Here is an 11,566-nt window from a genome sequence, read left to right as displayed (position 1 = left end):
TAATTCTTCTTTCGTAGTTTTGGGTGTTTGCGAGAGGGGTTAATCATAAGTGGGAGGCTTGTCCAAGTAAGGACAGCACCCGAGCACCAGTCCACCCACATATCAAGTCATCAAAGTAACGAAAAGCGAATCATATGAGCATGATGAAAACTAACTTGACGATAATTCCCATGTGTCCTCGGGAGCGCTTTGCTTTATATAAGAGTTTGTCTAGGCTTATCCTTTGCTACACTTGTTACTCGTTACCCGTTACGAATTATCTTACTACCAAACTATCTGTTACGATAATTTCAGTGCTTGCAGAAAAAACCTTGCTGAAACCCCGTTTGCCATTTCCTTCTGTTCCTCATTGGATTCGACACTCTTACTTATCTAAAGGACTGCGATTGATCTCCTATACTCGTGGGTCATCAGTGGCAGCGACAATAACTGCGATGGCGACGACAATGGCGGCGCCGACGACAACAACAATGATGGTGACATTGATGGCAGCGGTGGTGGCTTGATGACATGGCGTGAGCCCATGGTGTTGGGTGTTTTCTTGGTAATCACAAGAAACTATTGAGATCTTGAGATGGTGAAGGCTTCAGTGAAGACATATGAAGATTGTGAGCGACTGGCGGGATGTCGATCACCTTCTTCCTTTCTTCTTCTCCCTCCCTTCCCTGTTCCCTCCTGGCTCCTATGTCAAATCCTTCTCTATTTTTAGGGATCAACTAGAGTTGACCTTATACTTCCCTAAAAGAATTTTCTAGCATAGAATCAATAGTTTTGCATAAACCCTTTGGGAGCAAGAAGGGTGTTTCCTATGCGGCCCCCTTGCGCCCGTTACAGGCACCCGCGCAAACGGGCGCCCCCCCCATCTCTCATCGATGTTGTAAGAGCTGAACCTTTTACCATTTTCTGTTAATTTTCCAAAAATGGGTGTAGCCGAATTCGAACTCCAAACCTGTTATACCAGGGACATTGCCGGTAACTAGAAGGATAGCTAGCGCTTTGTGCCTATTTACTTTGTTTCTTCGTTTTATTCTTCAGTTCGCCCAGGTTCCTAGCCGGTTTCTTTTTTCTTTTTTTGATTTGGTTTTCTCTGGACCCCTGTTATTTGTTTTCCTTCCTTTTTCTACTAATTTCTTTTCTTTCTTTATTTTCATTTCCCTTTCTTTTCTTTTTTATTTTCTCAAAATGCATGATTTTTTTTCAAAAAATCAATGACTTTTTTTCCTAAAAGGTGATTTTTTTTAAAAAAAATGATGATTTTTTTGCTAGATTTAATGAACTTTTTTAAAATTTGATGCATTTTATTTCAAATTGATGAACGTTTTTCAAAGTTGCTGAACTTTTTTTTTCAAATTGAACTCTTTTTCAAATTAGATGAACATTTTTCAAATGCAATGATATTTTTTTCTAATTCGATGAACTTTTTTTTGCTGATTTTTATGAATTTTTGTGAGCTCTTATGTAAAAGTTAACAGTAAACAACAACCAACCGCTTTTTTCTAAGAAGAACAGTACATACTGTAGGAAACCAGTGACTTTTTTAATGAAAATTAGTATGTACTGCAGCAATTTTTTGAGAGGAGAAAAAAACAAATGATCGAGTCAGCCATCAAGCGGGAGTCAGCGATCGAGCGGCCGCTAGCGAGCGAGCGTGCGGTAGCCAGCGAAACATTGCTGGGCCAGGCCCATGCAATCGAGAAGCACGCCAGGAGTATGTCGGTATTGCTTTTTTTTCTTTTTGGAGAAACGTATGTCGGTTTTGCTTGGGCTACTAACTTGATCAGAGCCTTTCCAGATGGCAACCAAAGCTTGGGCCAGGCCCACAACGGCTCTTATATTTGCCCAAGCCCCATAGCACATTCCGTAGGTGTACCCGTCCCCGACTTTCTCCGTCTTCCTCGACTCGACTCGATTCGATTCGTCCGTGCACCGACCTCTACCGCGTCCTCGCTCCCAGCCATGGCCGGCGGCGATGGTGAGGCGGCAACCCTAAATCTCACCAGTATCCTCCTCTATCTCACTCTCCGTGATACCCTACCACTCTCTCCCCTGCAGGCGACCGCGCCCGCGCGCCGAAGCGGTACAAGTCCTCGGCGCCATCGAAGGCGGCTCTGGTGGACGAGACCGCCGAGATGAACTACGCCGACGACTTCGACGACGATGCCCGCGACGGTACGACGCGCATGATTCCCCCCCAAATCCGCCAAACTTTCGCGAATCAGCGTGTTTCCTGCCATTTAATTGATTGGGGATTTCGGGGGTGGAACTTTGATTCGTTCCAGGGGATAACGAGGTGAAGAAGAGGGACTTCACCAAGCTGGAGCTCAAGCTGGATCACGTGAACCGGCCGCTGTGGGCGTGCGCAGACGGCCGCATCTTCCTCGAGACCTTCTCCCCTCTCTACAAGCAGGCCTACGATTTCCTCATCGCCATCGCCGAACCTGTATGCAGGTCCATTCAATCACCCCTTCCTCCAAATCCCAGCCAACCGCATATCTTGTTTTGTACTAGCCATGGTTGTATCCAACGAGTGGAACCTTACCCAACTTTTACCAGTTTTCCCAGACAGTTAGCATGGAGTGGTAGTAGGAAGATCATATTCTGGTAGGCCGAGTTAGCCTTAATTTCGCCATGCTTAGTAAGGTTATATGCAGTGTATAGGTCTGGTGCGGCACTGCATCATTCGTTTCGTCTGATTCAAAAGGATTCTTTAATGGGACCTGCTTTTTGGGGATCTTGCTACTGCCTTGTGAATTTAATGGCTATATATGCTAGTGTTGGAGAAGACTCGGTTTGATCTCCTGTGATTCATGGAAAGAATTTGGTAGGAATAGGTTGGTTTGGGTCCTGTTGTTTTGGTTTCGGAAACTAATGCCACTTAATGTAATTAACCATGAATTTCTTGCAGTAGTATCATTTCGAGGGATTTAATGCCCCACTTGGTTATCTAGAAAGGAGAATAACTTGACTTGCATAACATGCTGAGTACGAGTTCAAAAGAAATGAACTATAATGCTTGTCCTAGTTGCCTTGGAAAACAATTATAGGATTGGGTCTGGAGTCGGGATGTTTGGATCATGCATGCTGTGTTAAAGAGATAATAGACTATTACTTCCTGACTCCTGAGTGTTGCTTAGTGCACGGAACAGCAATGGATTTAAGTTAATATGCAATTGAACCTGACCTAAAAGGATGCCGGTACTTCATAATGGAAGATGTAGTTAAATGGGTCAACCCCCCCCCCCCCCCCCCCTCTAAACATCCAAACTCTACTCCAGTTAATGTCTGGAACATATGCATTGTGCAAAACGTGTGGGATATTTGAAACTTACATCTCACTTTGGTGGTGCAGGCCAGAATCTATGCATGAATACAATCTAACGCCACACTCGTTGTATGCCGCGGTCTCAGTTGGACTTGAGACAACCACTATCATTAGTGTCTTGAGTAAGCTCTCCAAGACTAAGTTGCCCCATGAGATAATTGATTTCATCCATGGGTCAACTGCGAATTATGGCAAAGTAAAGCTTGTTCTGAAGAAAAATCAATATTTTGTGGAGTCGCCGTTCCCTGAGGTTGTATCATTCTTCCTGCAACTAAATAATTTTGATTACTCTGTCACTCATTATGTACTTATTTATTTGAGCTGTGATGCCTGTGTCCAGGTTTTGAAGACCCTCCTGAACGATGACGTAATTTCAAAAGCACGAAAAGCTCCCGAGGTTAATGTTTTGTTCTCTTCACTTTCATACAATTTGCGTGGAACACAGTTAGTGTCTGTTAGAACAGAACTTTGTATCATATGGAGGTGCTTATCCATACCATCCATGTGCATTATCTCCTTCCCTAATAATTATTTCATTTGACTGGCATCATTATCACCTCCATTATTTTTCTCAACTGCTGGTATAGGTCTTCATACCGGCCATTTTGAACTAGTTGTTTGCTATGCCTCATTATCCGAATCCATTTATGTGTCTCTTCAGGACTGCCTCGCTGTTAGCAGAACAGCTGGGGAAATAGCTAGTGGACATGATTTGTTAGATGAAATGCAATTGGCTGCTGCAACTGAAGAGAAGGAAACACATTCTTTCGAAATTGATTCCGCTCAGGTATTATGTCGCTTCAAGCAGAAGCTTTGGCAGCTTCAGTTGTGGAGACTGGTGTTTAATACTTTGATCCATCATATTCAGGTTGAGAACGTAAAGCAACGGTGCTTACCAAATGCACTGAACTTTCCCATGCTAGAGGAGTATGATTTTAGAAATGACACAGTAAGTACTTTCCACATGAAGAAACAACTATATTTATCAGATCTAGGATGGTGGTTTGACCAAGAAAAACTACGCTTTGATCCTTGATGCATCAGCTGGACTGAGATTTTTTTCATGCATTTAAACCGTGTTAAATAAGATAAAACCAGATTGAGCTGGTCAGTTTTGCTGTGAGATGGTGATGTTGAAACGAACCAGCCCAAAATGGCCTTGTGCTGGAAGCAATTTCTTACCTTGTGGTTCATTGAATTCAAAACAACTACGTTTGTATACAAGTAGGGCCTACCAGCTGAATTGGTTAGCTACTTTGCTAGTCATTTGCTACATTTAATGCAGACTTCATAAGAAAGAACCAGTGTGAAGGTAATAACAGAGCTTAGGTATTGCACAATATCATCTCATAATATTGTACTCCCTCCGTTCCTAAATATAAGTCTTTGGAGATATTCCACTATGAACCACATACGGATGCATGTAGATGCATTTTAGAGTATAGATTCATCCATTTTGCTCCGTATGTAGTCCATAGTGGAATCTCTACAAAGACTTATATTTAGGAATGGAGGGAATAGTATGTAATGTGTCATACTGACATAACTGATTCAGATATGCATGTGTAAATCAGAAGTGTTAAGTTTATATTGATACATCTCATAGTTTGATTTTTCTTACTACCTCCGATCCAAAAAGTGCCATGGCTTATTGAACTAAAGCCACGACTCTTTTTTGGACCAGAGGGAGTAACATTTAGGCTGCGTTTGGTTTCTCTCGGCTCGTTTAACTCCGCTCCGGGAGTGGACCAGACTTTAGCTTAATTTTATGGAGCTGCCAAAACCCAGCTCCCCAACTCCGCGGAGCGGGCAAGTTCCGAACAGGGCCTTAGTTAAGCTGTTGACCCAAGTCCTCACTGTATTGATGATCGGGCAGCAACTGCCAACTGGTGCATGTTGCTACTTATTTGATCCTCATTGTATACATCTGAAAGTTAAAACCATTCAATGATGTAAAATTGATACAGGCCGCTCTTTTGGTATCTGCACATTGAAGGCCCAACACAACTGAGTAGCACACGCACCATGGGAAATAAACTTAAGCCCTTCCATTCAGTCATGATCTTTTGGTACATTAAGAACACTGTCATAATACATAAACCCCCAATTGTTTAAATTCATGAAGAAGACAGGCGCTTTGTATGTCCATCTATCAAGTGTTATCTCTAGCTGAACAAACCATGTAGACAATTCTTTGCTATTTCCTGTTGAGATTTGAGACCCATAGTATTCTCAACCCATTGTACTTGTCACAGGAATAAGCAATTTACATTTTTTTTTCACCTTCGCAGTTGCTTTCTAGCATGACATATGATGAAGCATTCACTACAAGATTTAGAATTGAGACATTTAATTTTACTGTAGGTAAACCCAGATTTGGATATGGAATTAAAACCTCAAGCACGGCCAAGGCCATATCAAGAAAAGAGCCTCAGTAAGATGTTTGGGAATGGTAAGTTCATGATGCAAATATACAGGAATAACTGCATATACTCGTTCATACCCAGTAAACAGATGCATGCAATACTCGTTCATAGTTGCTATCCTTAGCCTATTAGTGATATTGAGATTTTGAGAGTTAGAGCTGAAATCAGGATCTCATCTCTATTAGTTGGTTTGGTTGTACTGGATTGTTAGAAAGAGTTTTGGGTCCCAATGATAAATTCAAGTCAATCCTGCAAGTTACATGCTGTTGTGACTAATGAGATCTAATTGGACGCCATCTCCTTCGTGCAAGAGTTATAATGGCCTTTAGAAGTTTAGGCATGATAGCTTAAGTAACTGGGTCTTCAAATCAAGCATATTGTTGCCGGTCTTACCAGATGACGTTTTTGCTGATTGGCCACCAGATTCGAGAACAAATATATATAAGTTGCTCAATGTCACATGGCCTGCTTGACTCGATCTGATTTTAATAATGAGAAGATGCATTTTAAGCATAGGAACTAGTAAAGTTCGGGACACCTTACTAAGAAGACAGGAAACTAGGAATGTTAGGGGGCAATCTCACTGCTCTCGGCGTTAGCTAGAAAATTTACTCCCTAGCTTCATTTGTTAATTCTTAGTTTTGGAACTCAATAATCTGCTGAGTATGTGTGCTTCTTCTCCTTTGCTGAACAAATTTTCCCATCATTTTGCAGGCAGAGCAAGGTCAGGCATTATTGTGCTACCTTGTGGTGCTGGAAAATCCTTGGTCGGTGTATCCGCAGCATGTCGTATTAAGAAGAGCTGTCTATGCTTGGCCACAAATGCTGTGTCTGTTGATCAATGGGCATTCCAGTTCAAGCTTTGGTCAACTATAAGAGATGAACATATCAGCAGGTTTACGTCTGATAACAAAGAGAAATTTCGAGGGATGGCTGGTGTTGTTGTGACTACATATAACATGGTGGCATTTGGGGGCAAACGATCCGAAGATTCGGAGAAGATTATTGAAGAAATCCGGAATAGGGAGTGGGGTTTGCTGCTTATGGATGAGGTGAGATCTCCATTCTTTGATAAGTTAGGCTTGCGAATTTCATTAGCACATGAAAGATCATAATAGTGTACATGCCCATTTTCTTATTTGTGTTTGCAGGTTCACGTTGTCCCTGCACATATGTTCAGAAAGGTCATCAGCATTACCAAGTCTCACTGCAAGCTTGGTCTTACTGGTCTGTTTTCATCATATTATAGTCTGTGTTATTTTGACTGCTCGCTTATCATATTATTATAAATTACTTCAATTCTTACAATTGCAGCTACCCTTGTGAGAGAGGATGAACGTATCACAGATCTAAATTTTCTAATTGGACCAAAGCTGTATGAAGCAAATTGGTTGGATTTAGTGAAAGGTGGATTTATTGCAAATGTGCAATGTGCAGAAGTATGGTGTCCCATGACCAAAGAGTTCTTTGCTGAGTATTTGAAAAAGGAAAATTCAAAAAAGAAGCAGGTGAATCTTCATTGAAGTTTCTCATCTGTCCGTGCAGATTCAACTTCTGAACCTTTTTGAAACACAAATGTTCGAGCTTCCGTTATTGCTTTTGGTGGTACCTTATTTTTTTACATTTATGCAATGATCACTTTGATTTGTTAACATGTTGACTTTTTGTTAAGTTATGTCATCTTAATTCCTGACATGAAAGTATTCTTCTTCGCCCTTGGGGGGCATGTGATAAAATTGGAACGATACACTTCTTGACTTAAGTCATATATAAACTTATGAATATTTATTCGCATGCTTGTCTCTGAACTCCATTTGCATTCCTCAGATTTGTTCATTCGTATTGATGTTTGCATTATATTGGCTCGTGTCTACCAGGTACTCTATGTGATGAATCCAAACAAGTTCAGGGCTTGTGAGTTTCTAATTCGATTCCATGAGCAACAACGCGGGGATAAGATCATTGTATTTGCTGATAATTTATTTGCACTAACTGCATACGCAATGAAGCTCCGTAAACCAATGATTTATGGTGCCACAAGGTAACCTCTCATCTTAGATGATTCTACTTATGCGCCATAAGTTATATACTTATCTTGGCTTCGCATCTCGCAGCCATGCGGAGAGGACAAGAATTTTGTATCAATTCAAAAACAGCCCAGAAGTCAACACTGTTTTCCTCTCTAAGGTGTGCTTATTTTAATTTCGCAATCCTGTTTATTTGTTCTGAAACCGCCCTCATAGGTAATCTTAACATCATCTCTGCTATTAATGCATAGGTGGGTGATAACTCCATTGATATCCCAGAGGCAAATGTAATCATACAAATATCGTCTCATGCTGGTTCCCGGCGTCAAGAAGCTCAACGGCTGGGACGTATTCTCAGGGCAAAGGTAACATCGATTGAAGCTTGCGGTTGCTGCATGCAGCGTAATAAACAAACCAGTTGCAATTGCTGTGTTGCTTCTCTTGATATTCAAAATTTAGCGTGGATTTCTTTATGTTCCGGATACATTGATAATTTGCATGTATATTCTGAAATTGAGTTTTCCATTAAAAAAAGACCGAAAATGAGTTGGTATAAAGAACAAAAATCTTGAATCAAAATTGATTATGCAAAAGGAAACAACTTTATTTTCTATATAGCTTGCTTTTCAAACTTCCCAGGATGGTTTATTTGAATCTGTGACGTCTGTATGTGGTAATTTGTTTCTAGATGGTGTAAGTAAATTATCATTACTCCAACTCTGACTTTTGAGGCGGTCATGCAAGGGATTTCAATAATCTGGATGTGAGTTATGCCAGTGATGTGGCCAATCAGATGGGCAGAAGTGATCTATAATTGTTAGTGATACAATGTTCTCTATGGCATTGCCACTGAATCTGTTTTAACTACTGTGGCTGCAGGGTAAGCATCAAGATAGGATGGCAGGTGGAAAAGAAGAATACAATGCCTTTTTCTATTCTCTTGTATCAACTGACACACAGGTGTGTCTCACTAATGTTTACTGCATTAGTTTTTCATTTGACTTTATTCCATTTCTTGATATTCTTGAAATGGCGAATGCCGAAACCATGCATGTGGAATTTAGATCAACTTTAGCATGACATGTTTTCTTATGCAGGAAATGTATTACTCAACCAAAAGGCAACAATTTCTTATCGATCAGGGATATAGTTTCAAGGTTTATTCCCAAGCATTTCTCTATATATTGCGAATCTCTTTGACACTTCGGGTTTAGTGATAAAAAATATATATTTCCAGGTGATCACTAGCTTGCCGCCACCTGAAGAAGGACCTAACCTGAGTTTTCACACGCTCGATGAACAGCTTGACCTTTTAGGCAAAGTGTGTGTTTTCTATACCCATTGTTCGTCAGTTTCTTGCTGTCTGTACCTGACTGCAATTTCTTTCTGCGCTACTTGAAAAACAGGTGTTGAGCGCAGGGGATGACATGATTGGTGTTGAGCACTTGGAAGAGGATTCTGATGGCAAGGCTCTCCTGAAGGCTCGGCGCTCTGCTGGATTGATGAGCGCATTTTCTGGAGCGGGTGGAATGGTCTACATGGAGTACAAGTGCTGCCTCTCTCCACTTCCATTTTACTTTCGTCTCTATGCTGCGATTCCATTGCAGTAGTTCGTTTGCTGAATGCTTACATGTGAGTCTTACCTTCTCATCCAGCACTGGAAAGGGCAAGGGAGCCAAGAAGAAGGACCCGGCTAAGAGGCATACGCTGTTTAAGAAACGCTATACATAGAGTTCTGCTGCATGTCATTTGCAACGAAGCCAGGAACCTATAGGGTGTGATTTGCTTTGCTGGGACATGGTATGGTTCAAGGGGCCCTTTTCATTGGACATAAAGCGCGTGATCCACAAGTCGTCGTCGTTAGTGAGTACTACCAGGAAGGGAGCAGTTTTGGTCTCTGCTGCTTCGTTCTGGTCATCTCCAGTTCCGTAACAGAAGGGTCAATTTTCGAGCTTATGAGGAGAACGAGGACATTTATCTTTCATGGAAATGTAAATATTTGTGCAAGTGCCTGTATAACCAAAATCCACATTGCGAAGCATGTGATGAACATATTGTTTCATTGTATACAATTGTGACTCACGGTTGCTCTACCAGTTAAACAATCTGGAAAAGTACCAATGCTTCCTCCATTTACTCCCACCGTCCCATAATATAAGATCGTTTTTCAAGCTATGTTAGTTTTCAAACGATCTTATAGGGAGGGAGCATGTGTTTTCAAACGGGTTGGCTCAATTCGTTGTTGTTGAAACAATGTTTGCAGTTTCCTCATTTTTTGGTCATTATAAACTTTATTTATATGATGGCCCAAGTCGACATACGATCTCTTTCATTTGAGTTGAGAAATGTGGCTACCAGGCTTGCATTTTGTTGTACAAATGGCGATATAAAAGCAGCCATGATGATATATAGGATTGTGTATTAACAGTTGGAAAACGTGAGGTGTTTGTCCAAATATATACTCCCCGTCCCATAATATAAGAGTGTTCAAAACAATCTTATATTATGGGACGAATATAAGAGTGTTAAAACGCTCTTATATTATGGGACGGAGGGAGTATAATGGTAAGGAAACTATCCAAATCTAAGAGTGAATTATAATAATGGACGTTGTTGTCGAATTGCGACATTTCATCAAGCACTTCGAGGGGTGTAGTAGCCGATGATGCGACGGAAGGACGTAGACGGGGTGAGGAGCTGACAACGAGGTTTCGGATGGCGCCAGTAACAACCACAATGCAGTGCAGGAGCAAAATGGTCTTGGCGGCGAGACATTGTGAGTGGGCGGCAATGGGGCTGGAGACGAGGCGAGGCGTGTGGGAGTAGTGCGGCAGTGGTGGGAGGTGGAGGGACGTGAGGCAAGCGACAGTGGTGCATGATCCCACATGGTAGGATCCGAAGTGGTGAGGTGACCATGAGGCATGAGGCATGGAGGGTAGTGGATGGCCGACAACGAGGGCACAATAGCGAGCAAAAACGAGGCTGTGAGGGGAGAGAAAGGAGGCGGGCGACGGTTGGGGAAGTGAAATTTTCAATTGCCCTATTCTTGTGGTATTTCAAAAAAAATCCTACGCACACGCAAGATCATGGTGATGCATAGCAACGAGAGGGGAGAGTGTCGTCCACGTACCCTCGTAGACCGTAAGCGGAAGCGTTATGAGAACGCGGTTGATGTAGTCGTACGTCTTCATGATCTGACCGATCAAATACCGAACGCACGGCACCTCCGAGTTCAGCACACGTTCAACTCGGTGACGTCCCACGAACTCCGATCCAGCAGAGCTTCGAGGGAGAGTTCCGTCAGCATGACGGCGTGATGACGGTTATGATGATGCTACCGACGCAGGGTTTTGCCTAAGCACCGCTACGATATGACCGAGGTGGATTATGGTGGAGGGGGCACCGCACGCGGCTAAAAGATCAACTGATCAACTTGTGTGTCTATGGGGTGCCCCCTCCCCCGTATATAAAGGAGTGGAGGATGGGGAGGGGCCGGCCCTCCTAGGCGCGCCCCAAGGGGAGTCCTACTCCCACCGGGAGTAGGACTCCAACCCTTCCATGAGTAGGAGTAGGAGAGAGGGAAGGAGGAGAGAGGAGGAAGGAAAGGGGGGCGCCCCCCCTCCTTGTCCAATTCGGACTAGAGGGGGAGGGGGCGCGCGGCCTGCCCTGGCCGTCCCTCCTCTTCTCCACTAAGGCCCAATAGGCCCATTACACTCCCCGAGGGGTTTCGGTAACCCCCAGGTACTCTGGTATATGCCCGAACTTGCCCGGAACCCTTCTGAAGTCCAAAC

General features: G+C 42.7%; 1 protein-coding gene across 1 annotated transcript; it reads left to right on the top strand.

The window, feature by feature from the left end:
- Positions 1-1,849: 1,849 nt before the first annotated feature.
- On the top strand, positions 1,850-9,896 carry LOC123078927 (general transcription and DNA repair factor IIH helicase subunit XPB1). The gene is made up of 19 exons (XM_044501580.1): positions 1,850-1,972; positions 2,053-2,169; positions 2,280-2,448; positions 3,350-3,572; positions 3,663-3,719; positions 3,984-4,109; positions 4,191-4,271; positions 5,687-5,774; positions 6,463-6,800; positions 6,900-6,975; positions 7,063-7,256; positions 7,626-7,789; positions 7,863-7,935; positions 8,027-8,140; positions 8,655-8,735; positions 8,873-8,932; positions 9,013-9,096; positions 9,182-9,324; positions 9,431-9,896. Exons 1-19 carry the CDS (start codon positions 1,957-1,959, stop codon positions 9,504-9,506), a joined length of 2,280 nt encoding a protein of 759 aa, XP_044357515.1. The 5' UTR covers positions 1,850-1,956; the 3' UTR covers positions 9,507-9,896.
- Positions 9,897-11,566: the final 1,670 nt, after the last annotated feature.

This window comes from Triticum aestivum, chromosome 3D (genome assembly GCF_018294505.1).
Source record: "Triticum aestivum cultivar Chinese Spring chromosome 3D, IWGSC CS RefSeq v2.1, whole genome shotgun sequence".
Classification (NCBI taxonomy): domain Eukaryota; kingdom Viridiplantae; phylum Streptophyta; class Magnoliopsida; order Poales; family Poaceae; genus Triticum; species Triticum aestivum.
Note: the sequence above shows the minus strand (reverse complement) of the source record. Positions and strands in the feature narration are given on the sequence as shown.